Below are 21637 nucleotides of genomic sequence, written 5' to 3'. Positions count from 1 at the left end.
GTCCACGGACCGGGTATTGGTTTGGCTATTTAAAAATCCAAAGTTAGCAGAGGCTTGCGAAACTCTTTGTAAAACCTCTGCGAAACTTGGAGCTCTAGTAGCAATGATGCTCCATTCGGACTGCGATTTCTAGCGTTGGGAGTCGAATCGACTTTGTATATTTTATTAACAAACTGCTGCTCGGAAAGAGTATCGATGCGGAGTTCAAGGAGGCAGTCTTCCCGAGGGAGGCGAGAAATGTGCACCGCATAAAGGTGTTCTTCTTCTTCTTGTAGCGATAAGGAGACTCAGAAGATTTTCGGGAATCCCACCGATGTTTGCGTAGCTTTGTCGGATATTTATTCTGTATGTTCCGGAAGACAAAAAAAATTAACGTACGAGCGAGACCACCTGGGGAACGATTTGATATGACCACACTGAACCTTATAGGTCAATAAAGTCCCCATAACTTTGCCTGGGGTAATTGAGATTGACAGTTGTGTTGGAGAAGCTATGGATTGCGATGAACTACCCCTTGAGGGAGCTATTTTCTCCATCTATGGCTCATGGTCGTAAAAGACAGGGCTGCCATATGTGTGCGAAGGACCTGGAAATCGTTTTAAGGGGAACATTTTTGAGTGGTCCTAAACCTAACTGTGAACCTACTAAATTAATAATTAGATCGCTCTCTTCAAACCAACTTAGTACCGTTTGTACTATCTGACAGGTACTTCGGTATCATATTTTACAGCAAAATATAATGGACGCTTATTATAGAGGGCAGAGCTAAGGAAGTCTTGGTTACTTTTTGGTGTTGTCGCGCGAACATTGTCAAACGGTCGGGTCTCTATCGAAGGTGATGAACTATTTGTATGATACGGTGAAAAGTCCGAGACGAATGCTCGTCAGTGTGGTGTGCCATAAGCTCTGTAGAAATTCTTTAGTGGAAACTATAATGAAATTTGTGCTAACACTGGCAACCAAAGCAAGCTATTGATGTTGTTGTTGTTGTAACTGTAAAACATTCCGCGAAGGTTTATGGAAGTTGATCCATTATTGTATATTTTTTAAGTATAAGACAAAACGAAGTAGAGATAGAGGTGAAGATTGAGGTCGAGGAAGAAGTTGGGGTAGAGGTGGAGGTATGGGTAGAGGTGAAACTGACGAACATTGGGGTGGAGATGGCTAGGTTATGGTGATCTCAAAGCGGACTGTGGATGACTTAGTCCTAACCTTAGGAGATTATAAAATATAGTCAAAGCCTTCCTTGAAATATTTAGGAGTAGATATTGACTCAAAACTAACTTCTAAGGAGCACTTCAGGGCGCTGGGAGAGAAGGTTTCTAGAGTTAGCTCGATAATATTATATGCAGCTCCAGTATGGAACGGATCTGAAATGACACACCAAAAAGATATACTAGCAGCTACCGTATTACTGCTATACGAACAGCATGTGCTTATCAGACGGTGTCCGACGACGCGATCCTTGTTTTATTTATCGGAAAATCCTTGCTGTCAAGGGAAATGGCCGATCTATATGACATTGGAACCGGGCGACCAACTGAAGTTGCTAATAAAAGCGCAAGGTCTTGAACAATAGTTAGGTGACAAGAACGCTGGAAAGGATCGATGAAAGGGTGCTGGACCTTCGCGTTAGTTCGGAATATAGAGGAATGGTATGAGCGGAAGCACGACAAAATAAACTACCACCTCACACATATATTGTGTGGGCTTGGCGCTTTCATGGAGTTTTTATATAAGTGTAGAATAGAGGAGGACCCTTTCTGCCCACACTGTGCCACCGAATTGGAAAACGCAGAACACGTTATGTTTCAATGTGTTAGTTTTCTCAGCGGAAGACTCTCTGTACACAGAATTTTTGGAGAGGAAGCTTTCGTAAGAAATGTAGTGCCCCAAATATGCAGACAAATACATTGTTGGACTGCTGTGAGCAAGATGTCTAGTTATGACGCGATTGATGCAAGCTGATAGGGAGCGTAGGGAAATGCACATGCGAAACAGTGGCGACTAAATCGCCTTTCCACCCTTGACGATATGCCTAACGGCGGTCCCACGGGATGTGCACACATGAACAGGATTAGCCTGGTTTCATTGGGCGACTTGAGGGCAGTGAGCTGCCCCAAATCCAAAAAAAAAAGAAAAAAGAAGTTGAGGAAGAGGTGGAATTAAGGGTAAAGGTTGGTAGAGTTATGGATAGAGGGAGAGGTAAAAATAGAGGTAGAGGCAAATCTAGAAATAGAGAAGTAGATAAAAGAAAGGGAGGCGCGTGTAGAAAGGAGATGGAGAGAGAAACGTAGAAGTGTTGTACAAAGTGCGAGACAAAGAGGAAGGAGAAGAGATTGGTCAGGATAGGCAGAAGAATAGGGGAGATATGGAAACACTGTGGAGTTTTTTTTTAGATTGTTTTTTATGGAAACCTGAGTTTAGGCTAGTCAACATCTCTTGAGTCTGTTCAACAGGTTAGACATATTTTTTTCCGGCTAAGCTATTATTTAGATTAAATCATTTCGAAATTCGATCTCCAATGATCAACATTTTCAATCCCTCTGGCCTGCTGCCCATAAAAAAAAAATCAATTAAGCTTTTTGCAAAATACCGTTACTTTTGTTTTACCGCTACTCAAGTGCAGTAAAAACTTCAAATGCACGCCTAGTGGCTATTAGACATGGAATATAACGTGATCGTTATGCTCTATAACGTGTCGAGACAGCAACAACACTAATCAATGCCTAAAAAGAAATGAGTGCAAAAATATAAATATAAATGAAAAAGAAACAAGTAAGAACGGGACTGTCTTCGGCTGTGCCGAAGACTTCATACCTTTCATGAATGGGGCTGAACAATAATCTTATCCCGTTTGTAATCTCCGAATAATCGGATGTATAAGATAAGAAATATATAGTGAACAGATCTACATACCTTAACGATTTTTAAGATAAATATAAAATAAAAAACAGGTAGGTACTTCGTGTGAGGATGCAAAGTTTCAGGTTTTTTGTGGTCTGCGTGTAAAAACTACGACTACGAATCACGTATTTCAAAAATATATGACGAAAACGTAACTATTTGATGAAATTTGATGAATTTTGAAGATTCTAGCCATAAAAAAGGGGTCAAAATGACAGTTTTTATGAAGTATATAATATATATACGACCGATCTCTATGATTTTTTCAGACAACAATATAAGCATTTTGTGAAATTTGAAGCTTCTAACTGTTAAAACGGGGCAGAAATTGCGCAAAGTTTCTTATCTGAACAATCGGTTGTATGGGATATATACTATATATACCACCGGTATCTATGATTTTGTCAGACAACAATATATGCTATACACGTAAGCATTTGGTGAAATTTGAACATATCTAAACGATTTTTAAGATAAATATAAAATAAAAAATAGGTAGGTAATCTGTGTGAGGATGCAAAGCTTCACGTTTTTTGTGGTCTGCATGTAAAAACTATGGCTACGAATCACGTATTTCAAAAATATATGACGTAAACGTAACTATTTGATGAAATTTGATGAATCTTGAAGCTTCTAGCCGTAAAAAAGGGGTCAATATGACAGTTTATATGAAGTATATAATATATATACCACCGATCTCTATGATTTTTTCAGACAACAATATATGCTATATACGAAAGCATTTTGTGAAATTTGAAGCTTCTAACTGTTAAAACGGGGCAGAAATTGCGCAAAGTTTCTTATCTGAACAATCGGTTGTATGAGATATATACTATGTATAGCACCGATCTCAATGATTTTTTCAGACATCAATATATGCTATACACGTAAGCAGTTGATGAAATTTGAAGCTTCTAGCTGTTAAAATGGGGTAGAAATTGCGAAAAGTTTCTTATCTGAACAATCGGTTGTATGAGATATATACTATATATACAACCGATCTCTATGATTTTTTCAGACAACAATATATGCTATATACGTAAGCAATCAGTGAAATTTGAAGCTTATAGCTGTTAAAATGGGGTAGAAATTGCGAAAAGTTTCTTATCTGAACAATCGGTTGTATGAGATATATACTATATATACAACCGATCTCTATGATTTTTTCAGGGAACAATATATGCTATATACGTAACCAATCGGTGAAATTTGAAGCTTATAGCTGTTAAAATGGGGTAGAAATTGCGAAAAGTTTCTTATCTGAACAATCGGTTGTATGAGATATATACTATATATACAACCGATCTCTATGATTTTTTCAGACAACAATATATGCTATATAAGTAAATATTCGGTGAAATTTGAAGCTTCTAGCTGTAAAAATGGGGCTAAAATTTGCGAAAATATATATATGTATACTATATATATATACTATATATACCACCATATATATACTATATATACCACCGATCTTTATGATTTTTTCAGACAACAATATATGCTATATACGTAAGCATTCGCTGAAATTTGAAGCCTCTAGCTCTTAAAATAGGGCAGTAATTACGAAAAGTTCCTTATCTGAACAATCGGTTGTGGGGGATATATACTATATATACGACCGATCTCATAAATTTTTTCAGGCAACAATATGTGCAATATACGAAAGTATATGGTGAAGTTTGAAGCTTCAATCTGTTAAATTGGGTAAGATATTACAAAAATCCTCTTTTTCTGAAAAATCGGTTGTATGGAGGATATATGCTATAGTGGTCCGATCCGGTCGGTTCCGACAAATGTCTAATCGGACACCCAAATACACCTGCTCACCAAATTTTATCAAGATATCTCAAAAATTGAGGGACTAGTTTGCATACAAACAGACAGACGGACAGACGGACAGACGGACAGACGGACAGACGGACAGACGGACATGGCTAAATCAACTCAGCTCTTCAACCTGATTATTTCGGTATACTTAATGGTGGGTCTATCTATTTTCCTTTAAGGACTTACAATTTTCGGTTTCGTGACGAAATTAATATACCATTTCATTTTCATGAAAGGTATAAAAACTAGGAAAAACATGAACACTCCAAACATTAATGTGGACTTAAATTACATTTAAAGCGAGCAAAAAAGGCGTTACTAATAACATTTTATTTATATTCATGTAAGTACGAGTATGTTGTTGCAGCAACAAATAGTTGGCAACAAAATATCTAAAACATGTAATTGTTGCATGCTTATTGCTAAAAAGATATTTTACTTTGCAACAAAGTAACGCTTGGGCGTTAAGCAACGGAGAAATGGCGAGAAATGCTTATTGGCTGACTTAATAATAAAAAAAAGAAAATAAATAAAATTTTAAAAAATTCGAATAATCACCGCAAAGAAAATAGTTGGCGATCTGTTGATTGCACTATTCAGCACGTTTTACAACAACAACAAACACTCTGAGAGCCGTGTTTTGAGTATTTCGCATTTTCCAAACGCAAAGTGGGCAAAATGGTCAATTGAGTTAATAAAATGTGTTAAATGGGATACAAAAATAATGTTGTTTTTGTTGTAGCGATGACACTCCTCCAAGGTTTTGGTCCTTTGCCGGATGCAGATCCGGTACGTTCCAGTAACAAGCACAATTAAGGTACCAGCCCGACCAGCTCGGAAACGATTTGTTATGACCACATGAAACTTTCTAGGCCATACCGGCCTCACATTCCCTAGATGCATGAGGAACTTGGGTTTAGTCTCGGCTGTGAAAAATCAGATTTCGCCACGCGTAAGTGAGACTGACAATTGGGTTGAATAAGTTAAAAATTGCGCTTGCAACCGCAGTTTAATATCACCACTATCGGTTACTAGGACATGTTTCTGAATTTAACTGCCTTAGCTTTTCGGGTTCGTGGTGAATTTATTCTGGTTTTAAGGCAGTTGCCTAATGTCAAATGTTAGGATATAACAAGAGTCCCTGCGACATAATAATATATCCTGTCATATTTTTAGTTCCAAAAGACATGCTGTTATATTCCAAGCTTCGTTTCAAAATATACTATCAGACTAATTTTGATATCGACACAGACCGTCTGGCATCCAAATGTACCCTTTCACATTATCTGTTATCACTGTATGATTTTAGGCTATCAAAAGACACTCAGTAAAATGATATCCTCAGATCGCCTGATTTCCCATGCTATCAAAAAGATATACCGTGACATTTGTACTGTCAATGGAAACTCTGTGAAATTTAAAATTAGAGTGTGATTAAACGTTTCGACGATTTTTTGTGGCGTCCTATGCTAACACAAAGGCTTGTGATTTGGAAATCAATGCGGTGACATTCGTATTTTTTACAGCTGGTCTATAACTTTAAAAGATTTCGGATGTCATTAAGCAAGGTCCTGTGATATAATATATTCTGTAATATTTGTATTATTAAAAAAGAAGCTCAAAAAGATATTCCGTGATATGCAAAAATATACGTTATGAATTACTTTGTTTTCAAAGGAAACCCGGTAACGTTCTAAAAAATCAAAGTAGCCGGCAGTCACCTTTGATTTTTAATCCGAGGTATGTGGACTGGGGTATGTAACTGCCGGCTAAGCCAAAATCTTTAAGCGGACACAATTATGCTTACACCCATTATCGCGCATTGAGCGTTTGCTTTTAGAACAAGCAGAAATCAATCAATATACTCCAACGCTTGGTATGTGACCAAGGGTGATGATAAAGATGATGCACTTGGTAACTCTGTAGATGAGAAAGCAGAGCTAATACTCTTCCAATTGATGCCAGCTCGATAAGGATCTCCGGCTCATTAAAGCTGTAGTATAGATAGATGCGTTCTATTAAGTGTGGGAGTACCATATTCTGACGATGTACTTATTGAATGGACTGAAATGGGATAATTCTGATTCAGTAATGCTATACTGTCTTTAGATCTCTTTTGGTAGTATAAAGTATCACGCGATACATTTTTCATTATAAGAGACGGAATCTTTCTTGAAATTCTCTTCATTTTTAACATCGTAGGATGTTACACGATATTTATATAGTGCTTTCTTCAATATCATTCTAAGAGCCTCTTTTGATAACGAAAAAATGTCACTTGATATATGGGAAGTTACATGATCTGTTTTAATATCATATCGCAGCTTATCTTCACGTAAAGACGTCACAAAGTATCTTAAGTAACATACCTGCAAAAATCGCGAGTACTCCATGCATGCATGTATGGAGTAATCGCTATGGACCAAGCGAGTGCTCCAAAATTAACCACAATTCATACAAAAAATATGGTCCAATTAACATTGCGATGTCCTAGGACCGGACCATGTACTTCAGCTCCGCATTACATCAGAGTAATCCATGGAGTACCTACAGTCCAATAAACATCGTGTAGTGATTACAATCGTTAAAAACGAGCAATGCTCGGCTTACAATATGTTCGTCTAGAAACATGAGTTGGTCCATTCCCTGCAAAAATCGTAGACCATGTGGTCCACTGGAGTACTTACTATTCTACTCCACTGTAATGCAGCGATGGACCAACTCATGTTTCTACACGAACATGTTATAAGCCGATCATTGCTCGTTTTTAACGATTGTAAACACTACACGATGTTTATTGGACTGGGGGTACTCCATGGATTACTCTGATGTAATGCGGAGCTGGAGTATATGGTCCGGTCCTAGGACATCGCAATGTTAATTGGACCATATTTTTTGTATGAATTGTGGTTAATTTTGGAGCACTCGCTTGGTCCATAGCGAGTACTCCATACATGCATGCATGGAGTACTCGCGATTTTTGCAGGGTTGTTGCATTACAGTGGAGTATAATGGTAAGTACTCCAGTGGACCACATGGTCCAACGATTTTTGCAGGGATAATGTCTTTTAAGACTAAGCAAACGTCACCGGTTATATCTTTTAGTCACATCACCTCTCACGTGATATATATCGAAGTCAAATCATCACTTTTATATCATAATGCCACATGACAGCTTCGGCAGCAAAAGACGACAGGCACAAAGTATTTTTGAATATCATCGTCTCGTCTTTGACTATACAAATGTCACGGGATAATTTTAAGTCACAGGTCCTCTCACGCCATATATTTGAAAGCCATAATATCACTTTTTATACACAGCGTTTCTTGGGTAACGCAACATATCACAAAGTAACTTTGGATATCAACGTGTCTTATTTGGCTATACAAATGTCACAGGATAGCTTTAAAATGCAGGCCTTTTCACGTAACATATTTGGAAGTCACATGATATTTTTTAATATTAAAATCTCATAACGCCTCTTTGTATATCACCGTGTACTATTATTTGTCTATGCAAATGGCACGGGATATTTTTAAGTCACAGGACCTCTCACATGATATCTATACTCGGGAGTCACACAATCACTTTTAATATCATAATGTCACATGCCTTCTTCAGTCGAAAAGTTTTTTTGAATAGTGCTGAGTCGTCTGTGACTACACAAATGCCACGCGTTATATTTTTAAGTCACAGGACCACTTTAGAAATTACAAATGCCACAGGCTTTTGGCCTGTATTACAGGATGTCTTTCAATGCCATATATCTTTTGTTGTGGAAAATCTTTCTGCCACATGGCATCTTTAGACTGTTCAAATGTCGCATGATGCCTTTCAATGTCACAGAGCATTAAAAGAAATATCACACGGCATTTGGACACCTTTCTATAGTACAAATGCCATATGATATCCTTATGTATCACGAATTGATAATATTTCCATCACATTCTTCATCAAAAAACCCCCTGCAGACAGAATTTTGTCAGTCTAAGTTTTAATGTGCCGTGTCTGGCTAAGGTTTTGAGTGTCGTTTCGCGAAATAATGTGTCTACCCACACTCCAAAAGTCAACTTAATTTCTATCTGAAACACTGCGCTAATATTATTTTGAGATGTGTTATTTGAGGCTTCCTTTATATATCGTCGAGCCACTTTTTTACACTGAACTCCTTCATAAAAAATTTTGGGGAGTGCTAGTTTACGTAGGCACGGCGATATTATAAGAAGGCATTCTGGATTTCGGTTTCAGTTGGTACAAGGTAGTATCGCCCTGTCTGTAGTAAAGGCATCCTAATCGGGAAGTACGGGTATTCACTCCACATCTCCATTGTTCCTCTCCAGTTCCAGTTAGACTAATTGATCTGAAGTACTTCGCCAAGAAGTAGTCACATTATCCTACATGTGGGTATAATAATCGCTGGGTCAAACAAGATTTTTTTCCTTTAACCACAATTACAAATTTGAACTTTTTCCTCGCTAAAACGGTTGCTTTACCCACTGTGCAAACGTTTCGAGATCACAGTGCAATAAGCAAGGCAGACCAGATAAAGGCAGCTGAGCAGCAGCCCAGAAGCAAACACATTCGCTACAAAAAACTGTCCAAACTATCAGATATAATAATAAGATATGCCAGTCATGCCAACAATTGCAGGTACAATGAACAATCAAATATACAAACAAATTCGTTATTATATTTGTTGTTTTCGTATATCCAGCCACAATTGTGCTCTCCAATATATGTACGAATAAAGAAAAAACTTAATAAATAAAAAAGCATTAAAAGAATAAGAGTAACAAGTAAGGAAGGCTAAGTTCGGGTGTATACGAGCATTACATACTCAGCTGCCAAATTACAGCTTGCAAAACTTTTAAATTACCTTCTTTTAAAAGTGGGCGGTGCCACGCCCATTGTCCAAAATTTTAGTAATTTTCTATTCTGCGTCATAAGGTGACCCCAGCTATCAAGTTTCATCGCTTTATCCGTCTTTGGTAATGAATTATCGCACTTTTTCGGTTTTTCGATATCGAAAAAGTGGGCGTGGTTATAGTCCGATTTCGTTCATTTTAAATATCAATCTGAGATGAGTGCACAGGAACTTGCATACCTAACTTCATTAATATACCTCAAAATTTACTCAAGTTATCGTGTTCACGGACAGACGGACGGACGGATGGACATGGCTAAATGAGTTTCTTTTTTCGCCCAGATCATTTTGATATATAGAAGTCTATATCTATCTCGATTAGTTTATGCCGTTACGGGGTAACGCTATGCGAACAAAATTAATATACTCTGTGAGCTCTGCTCAGCTGAGTGTAAAAATGAAAAAGAAGTAAAAAATAAAACAAAAAAATCAAAGTAAAAAGTTAAAATAAAAAGCAAAGCCGATGCAAACACAAAAACGAAATCCAAGTCAGAGCATTCTCGTGCATTATTTTTCCCCTCAGCCAGTATATTGCATAAAAGGTGTTATCTTGGCGTGAATTTACTTACGTGTGTGCCCCACTCACAATTCTACTCACGGTTGCCACTTGGATGAATTTTTCGATAAATTTGGCGGTTTTTACTGCAGTATTGGAATATCTCATTTGTGTCCACTATCTTTTGTGAGCACATTTTTTACCCAACTTGAGAAACGGCATATTTTGCCGCATAATAATAATGATTAGCAAGTTAAGCCACTGTTGAGAAGCAACACTTGAGATTTTTGAAATATGCTGTTATCAAGTTTAGCTCTAATGTGACTAAAGTCCAAACTTTTATTAGATACCCGATTAGATTATAACGACAGTTTTTTTCGTAACAAGTGAGAAGGTGGAATCTATCGTAGCTGAAAGCTTCTCCAATTGTCTGTCGTATGTGTCTTTTTCTTGTTGTTATTGAATAAAAACTTTCTTGGGATCCGGATAATTATTTTTGAAAAGTCGGGGAAAAATTGTTTTCAGTCTGAAGTGCCAAGGTGATAACTGTAATTTTTAACCTCGCGGAGCAGGATTGCGTTATGCTTAATATATGAGGTAGACAAATGTGTTTCAAATTCATATTTTTTGATCTGAACTCACCTGTCTGCCCCTTTTTCTTTGCATTAGGAACTGCTGTAAGAATCGAGCATTTACCTTACTTAGCAATGTCTAGAAAGCAACATAGAAATAAAAAATTATCCCAGTTTTCTGCCATCATCAAAAAGTTGGATGACTGGATTTATAAAACCATATTCTTTCAAACTATAAAGAGCATGTAGGTATGCGCAATGTTTAGTTGTCATTCAATGTATCCGTGGGTACCTCCAGCGCATCCAATATGTTTAGATTTGCTATGTTTTAATTAACAGCCTCATTACCATTGATGCTATCGTATCCAAAAAGATAACAGTCGACTCTTGAGTTATTTCAGCATTCTATGTCACGAACAGCTGTGTGGAAGCGAAAACAAAGTGTCAGAAACAAATTTGACTGTTGCATACATGCAGTTGACAAATAACATAAACATAGACGATAAATCGCAACGTAGGTAAGCCTCATAGTATTATTGAAACGACGATATCGGCAAAGCAGGTTTCGTTCGTTAGGCGTCTCGTTCGCCAAACAGAATGAGGCTGTAAGACTCATCTGTTAAATTATTTCAGTCCCGTGTATTGGTGTCGATATTTGAAGAGGTGTCCGAAATACGTACCCGAACGAAGTAATAACTTCCGTGTTTTTTGCTTCAAAAAACGAGCCGAAAATCTCAACAAAAAATACGCAAGTATGTATATTAGGGTGGGTCGATTTGTATGGTCGAAAGTTAACCGAAATATAAGCATCATAAATATATTAAAACTGTACTTCCTCCAAGTAATGGTAAAATCTACTGGGATGCAAGTTAATTCCTTTCTCATCAGGACTGCTTTTTTACCACGTTTTCATTAGCTTCACTTATGTGTTATTAGGGTTGCCAGATTTTTATTTCGGGTTCCTGGGACAAACCTCAAATTTGAGCCAAATTCCCGGGATTTTTTAAAATTTCCCGAGACATTTGAAAAATAAGAAACACCTATATTGTATTTGTATGGGTTGCTCATTCGGCGAAATCATTTTTAGATAGAATTAAACTTTTTAAACTCATTTATTTATAACAAATATTTTTATTAAACAGGCTAATAATTAATACGTTCACTGTGTTTAATGCGAATTCAATATTCTAGGGATTCATTTTCGAAACGTTATTTTAAAACACAATACTTGCCATGCAAAATGAATATTTAGGTGTGCGAAATGTCAAACATTGACAATATTCATAACCACAGTAGGGATGAATTTTTCTTCTTTACCGAGTTGCATGCAAAATGCTAATGAGCTGAATACAATCGAAGCCGCAAATATGGTCATGGTTCTTATACAGATTTATATTTATTAATTTTGATTATAATTCATTAATTTTGATATTGTGAAAATGCCGGGACATACCATTTCCCGGCGGGACACTTTAAAATTTGTGAAAAATACGGGATGTCCCGGCCAATACGGGACATTTGGCAACGCTAGTGTTTATATGTATGTAACTTTTATACTAAATAATAACAAAAATGTTACGTCTACTCACCGATGCCCCTGCGCTCAGGTGTCATGGATATTTTATGAGTAATTGATTGGTTTTATTAAAAACGTACTTATTTTTATAATATTGTTTTTAAAACAGCATTTGGCGGTAGCAATTTTTAATTTCATCATTCTCGTGTGGCAACCATGGATTCTACCCACAAGTGAATACATATAAGAAGGAAGAAACACACAAACATACGTACTTTCTTTGTTGCCTTATGCTCCATTCAAGTTGAAAAACAATTTATTAACAGCAAAACAATACGGGCTACATATTGACATGTTACATACAAATCAACATGAAATATAAAACAAGTAAAGGTGTCTAAGTTCGGGTGTAACCGAACATTATATACTCAGCGTGAGCTTCAATTGTACATTTCATTTCAGATTAAGTACTTTTCTACATAACACGTGGCACCGCCCGTTTAAAAAAGTGTCTCCCCATTTCCTCTTACAATAAAACTTGATAAGTGAAATATCATTGATTCAAAACTATTTTTTGCTAAGTTATAGCTTATTATTCTAGTCTAGGACCCTTTTAAAAATCTTTTATATAAAAGTGGGCGTGGTCTACAGCCGATATCGTTCATTTTCTCTAGAAATATTTCCTGCTATAGGGAAAATCTGTGTAACCAATTTTATTACGATCCGTTAATTTTTCTTCGAGTTATGGCTCCCGAAACATAGAAAATTGCTTAGTCATAAAAAAGGCGGTGCCACGCCAATTTTTTAAAATTTGAATTTTTTCCTATTTATTGTTATAAATCCACTTGGGAAATAAAATACCATCTTTTTTGCAAAGATATAGCTTAGTTTATTCGTCCACGACCCTTTTAAAAATCTTTTATATAAAAGTGGGCGTGGTCCTTAACCGATTTCGTTAATTTTTCTTCAAAGTATTCCTTATATTAAAGGCAACCTCTGCCGAATTTTGTTACGATAGGTTTAACGATTTTGGACTTATGATTAATAACATTTTTAAAATTGATTTTATCACAAGTGGGCGGTGCCACGCCCATTTTAAAAATTGTTTTCAAAATTTTATCAGAAGTCTCAATTTCAACATTCTAGGTGTATTATTTCCTAAATAATCAGGCTTTTTGTGTCTTCCAAAATGTTTTATATATAAAAAGTGGGCGTGGTTATCATCCGATTTCGCTCATTTTCTATACCAATCTATTCTGGGTCCAGATAAACTCGTGTACAAAATTTGGTGAAGATATCTCAATATTTTCTCAAGTTATCGTGTTAACGGACAAACGGACGGACGTACGGACGGACGGACATGGCTCGAATCAAATTTTTTTCGACGCTAATGATTTTGATATATAGAAGTCTATATATCTCGATTCCTTTATACCTGTACAACCAACCGTTATCCAATCAAAGTTAATATACTCTGTGTGCAAAGCACGCTGAGTATAATTACAAACATATTTATACATTTGCGCATAAAAATATATATAACGTTTAGTACTCAGAGACATATTCAACATACGCTCATCTCACTTATCAATTCTTGTTAATCGGTTGTGCCATGGAGAATTTGCTCCCAGCTCATGCGTTCCATTTCTCGTTTGTTTTTGTTGTTCTTGTTTTTTAGTGTTTTGTTTATTATTCTGCTTAAAACAAGTTTGCCATTGAGAGCATATACATTTTTATCTCTTGCTCATGAAAAAGGCAGCTCACTAATTATTTGAAGTGTTGAGGTTTTTGGGTACATGGAAAAAATATGAATTTTAAAGGTTTTTTTTTTTTTTTTGAACTTTGCTTAGAAAGATTTGGTAAAGAAATAAATACGTATTTTTCATAGATTTTTATGATTAGTCTTTTTTGTATTTTAAGTATATTTCGTAGACGGTGATTTAATTTATTAACAAAAACATATACATATATCTGACATTATTATGCAGTTTCTAATTCAAAGAATGTATAATTTTAACAACGTTTTTTTGTTTTTGTTTGCTGAGCACGAATTCATAGAACGATCGAGAACAAAAGACTTAAGTAACGAACTCGCAGTTTTTCGCTTTATCAACATAGAAATGTAGAATTGATTTGTAGTTAGAATATTGCTCCAGTAGATTAGTGCAACAGTAGATTAGTGCTTTTCTCACTTTCCAGAAGGCGAAAGTTCGTTTTCAAACCCACATAATGTTTAAGTTTAAAAAAAAACGCATAAAAAAGGAAAATAATAACAAAGTGTCTGTGCGTTCGGAAAAAAGATTTTATTTGTCGGGATTGTGTAGAAGAAAACAATCATTTTTATACAAAAACTAGCGGACCCCGTTGCACTTCGTAGCAATAAATTCGGCATCAATTTTTTTACTACTAATCTTGGGCCATTGCACAGTTTTGGTGCATTTAAATTCCGCAGTAAAATAATTGATGAGCAAACCTTTAAATTCAAATAATGCGGTGGCATACCAGGTGGTTCCAATGAATTCAAAAATTCAATTGGATAATTCACTGCATCATCTGCATTCATTGCGCTATCAACAAATTTATATGATGTCACTGCACCTGGCAATTTTTCCTGAATCTGATAATTGATGGCATTGACGTGTAAATTTTTTGGTGCCAGTATTGCGCGTTCTCTCAACCAATTGTGATTCCTGTAATTTTTAACAATATTTGGAAACACACTTTCAATCAACTCTTCTGTTGATTGGAGAATGGTACAGAAATTGTTCGGCAATGTAATCAATCCATTTGTATTATCGGCTCGAAATTTTCCATTGCCAGTATCTAACAATTGCTTCGAGAACCGATCTGCAGATTGGTCGTTGTGGAATTGAACGCGCATATTTATGTTCAATGTGAATTTTTGCACATGTCGCCACAGAAGAGAAGACTTTAAACATGCGTTGATCTCATCCGCCGGTGTTGATCGTGGAACCACAGGCAATATTTGTCGAAAATCCCCTGACAATAATATTAATGCACCACCAAAAATTTCTTGATTCTGACGTAGATCTTGCATTGTACGGTGTAATGCTTCCAGCGATTTTTTATGCATCATTGTACATTCATCCAATAGAATAATTGCTGCTTGTTGCAAAACTTTGCCATCGCAGAATTTCTTGAAATATTGCACGTGGGATGTTCAATGACCTATTTGAAAATAATTACATTTTAATTAATATCGATTAAATTTTAAAGTGATCAATCAATAAATATAAGCATACCTGCACATTCAACGGCAATTTTAAAGCAGAGTGCACTGTTCGTCCACCATCCAATAGAGTAGCAGCGATTCCCGAGGAAGCAAGTACCAATGCAATTTTTCGTTGCGATCGAATGGCTGCCAAAATGAGTGATATAACAAATGTTTTTCCCGTACCACCAGGCGCATCCAAAAAATATAATCCACAGACTTCATTTTGTACCGCTTGGATGATGGTATCATAGACATGTTTTTGATGGTCATTTAATTTAGGAACATTCAAATTCACAAATGTTTGCAATTCTTTGGGATCATACTGTTGGTCACGTTGCAATTCTCGATCAAATAAATTATGCATTGGACGATTGGGTGGTGACAAACCTAATTGCCCTAATCCTTTATTTGCAATCGTAATGCACATATCTTAAATCACTATCAATGCACAAAAGCATGAATGCGTGCGATGAGTGGGAGTGTGTGTTTGTATATATGCAAATTATTAACTTAACGAAGATATGTTGGAAAGGCAGGCGACAATAGTTACCATCAGAAGAAAGTGATTGATAAACATTTGCATTTGGACAGGTTCATCTGTTTAACATTTGTCAATGAAATTAACTTGTAATAGGTTGGATCGATTTTTTTCGTTAGGTCGGACCGAAATGTAAACTCTTTTTTTCAAATTTTGAATTTTTTCTAAAAAAAATCATAACTCAAGAATGGCTAAACCGATTTGGGATTTCAACTATCATCTCTCCTTCCTGTATCTTTCCTAAAAATTTCATGGCAATCTGTCGAGCCGTTCTCGAGTTATGGACTGACAATCAAAATGTACACTTCTTTTTATATATATAGATATCCACACAATTAGTATCATCTAAACATCCATACATAAAATACATTACAAATCTTTTGGAGTCTATTGTTGCGAAGTAAGCATCTAAAAACTTTAGAAATATCGTGCAAAATGATGTAATTCACGCAGAGTTTAGCAAGGCTTTTGATAAAACTTCGCAAACTATTCAAATTTGCGAACTTGACTACTATTTTTAAGTTGCATTTCTTTTTAATAAAAAAAAGGCACCAAAATCTTATCTTGAAAAGAAGCTTATTTTAATCGCCAAAAACGTATCGGATTGTAGGAAATGTAAACAACAAGGGTACAAACTAAAATTTGATTGAACCCAAGAAGAAGGAATACTGTTAGCCTTCTAGTCATTTGATCATTTGTGACTCCGCAGAAAGTTTACTAAATATTTTACATGATATGGTGGTGTAAAAATTACCAAAAGATTCTATTAAAGTATCTTAATTCTAAAATGATCCATATAATGCTTTAGATGACCAGAGTTAAATAATCTTTGCATAAAACACTTTTGTAGTTTTAAAATGGATCGAGCTCTATTGTTGTAGGCACCTCCCCAAAAACTGAGCCCGTATTGTGATTTTAAGTGACGGTAGAGTTACGCTGAGTACAATTATTTGAGCAGAGTTGTGGCGCATACAGTTAGACGCATTGAAACATTACTTCAGTTCTTGGTTGTTCCCTTTCACAAATACTGAAATACATTACCTTAATTTTGCAGCTTATCAATTATAGATTGCGGACAAAGATCTTAATAAATATACATCGGAAGTGACATCAGCAGATATATAGAATTAGTCGGCCCATATACGATGGGAAGATCTTCGGCAAAGGCCGTAACTTTGAATTGATGTAAGGGGTGCCTGTTGCTTGCTAAGGGTATATACGATATCAATACCATACTCGTAGACAAAAAATTAGATTAATTTAAAAAGGTGTCGTGACACCTAATATGGAAATCACATTTCTTGTACGAAATGTCTCCCAAAATGTAAATGATAGGCAACTATAGTTTTGTGTTAACAAAATCAATGTCAGGTAAATGTTACATTGGAAATGGTGAACGTGAATTTTGCACCAAAACGGGTGTTTCTTCTTTTCACAAAAAAGTAAAAAAATATTTACTTACTTACTTAATTGGCGCTCCTCTCTCTGCCAACCGGCGCCAATCGGTCACACCAAGGAAGTTTAAATCGTTTTCCACCTGGTCCTTCCAACGGAGTGGGGGCCGCCCTCTACCTCTGCTTCTGCTTCCATAGGCGGGTTCCGTTTAAAAAAAAAATAAACTAAAAATCTTACTTTCACAAAAAAAACTTTTTTACAGTGTAGCCTTTTATTTTTCGTTGCCCCCCAAACCTCCCACATTATTCTCAGAGAGAATTTCATTTCTATAAATTACTCTTTGTACTCAAAATCTATTTATTCAAACGCTCTCTACCTCCTTCGCACAGCGGTTATGAATAACCGAATGAGGCGCAATGAACCAACCCGGCCTAGTCAACTACTCGTTTCATGTACAAAAACAATTTATCATAAGTCAATGTTGTTTTTGCTTATGTGAGTAAGTGAGGTAGTGTTAAAGCAAATAAAAAAAATGTTTGTTGAATTTGTGCTATGCTCAGCGCATTGAGAATTTCGTTAGCGAGTTTGTTATGATGAGATTGGTGCCTGTTGCATTCAGTACCTGATATGTTGTACGTTTGATGTGACGTATCAGTCGGTTGTTTTTAAAATTTTTTGGTGGAAGCCAAAAGCGTTGCGCGTTTAAGCTATAAAATTTAAACATTTTATGTTGTTAATGATAGAAAGTGTTTTTTGAGCATTTTATGAAAAGTGAGAAATTTTTTTGTGATGAAAAAAATTTTATAAAAATTAATATATACAAATATACAGTTGAATTTCGTGAGTTGAAATAAGCATTGAAAAATTCGTGCTGAGAATTTTTTTTAATAAATATTTGTTTTAATTGCAAAAGTAATTCAAAATTTTTTTTCGAAAAAAATAAAAATGTACGCCAAAAGTGTGGAAAAAACTTCAAATAACAGTAATAATTTTTTATTGTATTCAAGTAAAAAAAAATATTTTTAACAAAAAAATTTTAAATATCGTGAGCTGACATTTTTTTTATAAAACAGCAAAAAAAAATTATTATTTATGCCAATTTACCGAAGCGCGACGATGCCTACGCATAACTATAAAATACATATTTTTTCATATTTAAATACGGAAAAGAATTAAATATCAACGAGTCCGAGCTCATATATCAAAATACAAATCTACAACAAAAATTCTTTGACGTGCTGTAATCGAGAGCGTGAAAAAGGAAATACATTTTCTGATTTGTGGCTTAAGAGTTAACACAACAAAAAACAAAACTACAACAAACACACTTACTGCGCAGCGGCACGAGTTTTGTCCACAACGCGTAGTCTGCACATTGGGGATTAAATTTCACCTGATTTGTATCGCCACCTTTCGCCTATAATTAAACTCAACGTGATCACGGGCTCACACTACGCTACATAGCGGAGAAGTATAAGAAATAAAAAACGATTATAAACAGGAAAAAAATCTTTGGACATCATCCTTTGCGCGCAACATTTATCCATCATTGCTGCGCATCCGTCAAACTCTTTAAATTGTATACAAAATCTGTGAAATAATAGCTCGCAAAAACAAAGAGTAAAGAGCGCAAAATAATAAAAAAAGCGCAAATTTTGTTGTCATAGCGGAAAAGGCTACCCTTGCGCTTGTGGCAAGAAAGCATACAAAAAAGCTATAAAGTGAAAAATCGGATAAGGATAAGGATAAAAGATAGTAGAGATGCGCGCGCAAATAAAAAACACCAAAATAGAGAGTCCATAATTTCGTCGACGCCATACAATCGGCAACCTTCCAACAGCGCGCTTTATACTTCTGCTATATCTTCAACATTATCTTATGCGTCACCCCATACGCCGACGCAACCACTTGAAGCAAACGACGACGACCTTTCTTGCTTGGCTCATTTAAACGTGCGATCTCTACTCGCCTTTTGGGCAATAATAGCCTGGGCTCGTTCCTTATTCTTACTTCATACTTGAAGTCCATTCAAATACAGCAACAACAACGTCAATAATCGTTCATCGTTGTCGCCAACCTGATCACAGCCCAGAGTTCTTGAAGATTATTATTTTGCAACTAACTGCCTATTGTTGATCACTTTAAGGTGTATGCTTACAGCTATTGTTGTTTTTGTGTATGTGTGTGTTATACTACGTTGACTAGAACGTCGCCAATGTCTTTATAGTCCTCTTCCACAACTACTCTCTTCGTCCTTCATTTGGATACACTGAAGTTCACAAACTGCCTTTAACCTAACTAAATGTGTATCTCAACGTACTTTGAGTCGAACATACATTTATTTATGAGCGCAGCTCTCTGGCGACGATCTTAAAAACAACAATCAAGTAAAAAAATACAACAACCAACGCTGCAACGTAAGTGTTATTGGGCAAGCAACCAGTTGTGTGGTGATTGTTAAGATTTGTGTTTGCGAGCCTTTCGAGCATTTGTGTTGTTGTTGTTGTTGTTATTCCTTCTGGAGTGCATATATAGTGTTGGTGTATTCTGCGAAGGTGCAGCAGCAGCTTAGCAGTTACGAAAAAGCAAAAATAATAACGAAAACAAAGCGTATAAGCATAAAAGGAAAATTAGTGAGACTAGGTAGAGGATCTGCGTGTTCTTGAAAATATCTTAAAAATCTTTTGTGGCATGTTTGCCTGTTCGTAGGCGATCACATTGCATACATACATACGTGTAGCAACAATAATAGCAGAAACAATAACAAAAACAAAAGAAGCCTTAAGCGTAGACAGTAGAAAAGTAGCAGTCGCCGTTGCCGCCGCCGTACATTCGACAGTCATGGCGCCGAAATCCAGAAAGAAGAAGGCACATGGTAAATACAAATAAAAAAGCAAAAATAATAAATTTTAATCTGTTTTTATGCGCTTACAGTTCAATTTTTTTCGGGGTTTTCTTCCTTTTATTTCAATTCTTACCTTCGTTAAATGTTTAGGTTTCTCCCAGCTTTATACGTGTGTTTATTTGTTATTTTTACTGATTTTGCGTTCTTACTTACTCTTTTGTACCTAAGTTTGTTATGTTTTTCAGTTGCTTCTACTTCATAATTGTTGTTTTTTTGCTTGTCATTTCATATTTCATTTATAATTATGAGATTCCTCAAAGGCTACATGAAAATATTGCAAATATTTTTTTGTTTGCATTCAATCATAAAAACTAAGACTTTTGACATTTTGCGTTGGCTCATAATGATTTGACTGGTTTTTACCACGTTCGTAAATATTTGAAATAATCATTTTGATGTATTGCTGCCGAAGTACAAAAAGTGTGCTTGCAGTTGGTGCAGAAGAGGTCGAGGAACGATACTACTCGAAGTTTAAAGAATTTCGAAGTTTAAGGAATACTTTTAATGAAATATACATAAAATAGAGCAACCAAAAATATTCTTGTCGTGTCGGGTTATACGATCATGGATCAGGTTAGGTTAGGTTGAACTGGCCGGTCCATGAAGACCTCACATAGACTGAATAAGTCCGTAGTGTTACCAGAAGTTTGTTTTAACGACAAAACCGAAAAATCCTATCAAAAACCAGGACCTATGTTATAAAATATCTCCGTCGTCTTAGCAAATACTAGAAGCTTCCTAGGATTTAAGCCACTTGCTGCTTCTAGATCTGACAGCTGTATCACTTCTAATAGCTGGAGTATTAGCCTGGAAAGTGAAGGGCAAGAGCACAGAACGTGCTCGATCGTTTCCTCCTCCAGCCCGCACTTCCTACATCTGCTATCACTGACCAAGCCTAATTTAAAGGCATGTGACGCCAGAAGGCAGTGTCCAGTCAGAATACCCGTCATGAGTATACAGTCCTCTCTTTTTAATGATAGGAGCAACTTTGTTAGTCTAAGGTTGTAAGACCTGCACATAATCTTCGACACTTTACAGCCCCGCGCTTGAATCCACGCCTTTCCTGCTTGGTCGATCATGTGGACCTCTCGCCTTCGCTTAATTTCGCCCAGTCTAATTGGGACGTCTATGGAGCAAGCTTCAAGGGATGCGCCCTTTTTAGCTAGTTCATCCGCTTTTTCATTCCCATCTATTCCCATATGTCCAATATAGATGTATGCTTCTCCCTGTCCCGATTCTCTCCAGGGACTGCTTACACTCTCACACGCATTTAGATGCTGTGCTATGCAAGATTATTACCTTAATTGCTGCTTGACTGTCA

The 21637-nt window shown here is 36.1% G+C and overlaps 1 protein-coding gene across 2 annotated transcripts in view; it reads left to right on the top strand.

Annotated features, from left to right (window-relative positions):
- tkv (thickveins) overlaps positions 1-21637 on the top strand; it is a 929476-nt gene that overhangs the window by 743752 nt on the left and 164087 nt on the right. The window contains exon 1 of one of the 2 annotated variants that reach the window (XM_067767355.1): positions 18057-20286. The exons of the other annotated variant lie outside the window; for it this stretch is intronic. Within the exon in view, the coding sequence (XP_067623456.1) occupies positions 20253-20286 (34 nt within the window). The 5' untranslated portion in view covers positions 18057-20252. Of the gene's footprint in view, positions 1-18056; positions 20287-21637 lie in introns of those variants that run through there. 2 annotated transcript variants of the gene reach the window in all.

Source organism: Eurosta solidaginis, chromosome 2, assembly GCF_040869045.1.
Source record: "Eurosta solidaginis isolate ZX-2024a chromosome 2, ASM4086904v1, whole genome shotgun sequence".
In the NCBI taxonomy this organism is placed as follows: domain Eukaryota; kingdom Metazoa; phylum Arthropoda; class Insecta; order Diptera; family Tephritidae; genus Eurosta; species Eurosta solidaginis.
Note: the sequence above shows the minus strand (reverse complement) of the source record. Positions and strands in the feature narration are given on the sequence as shown.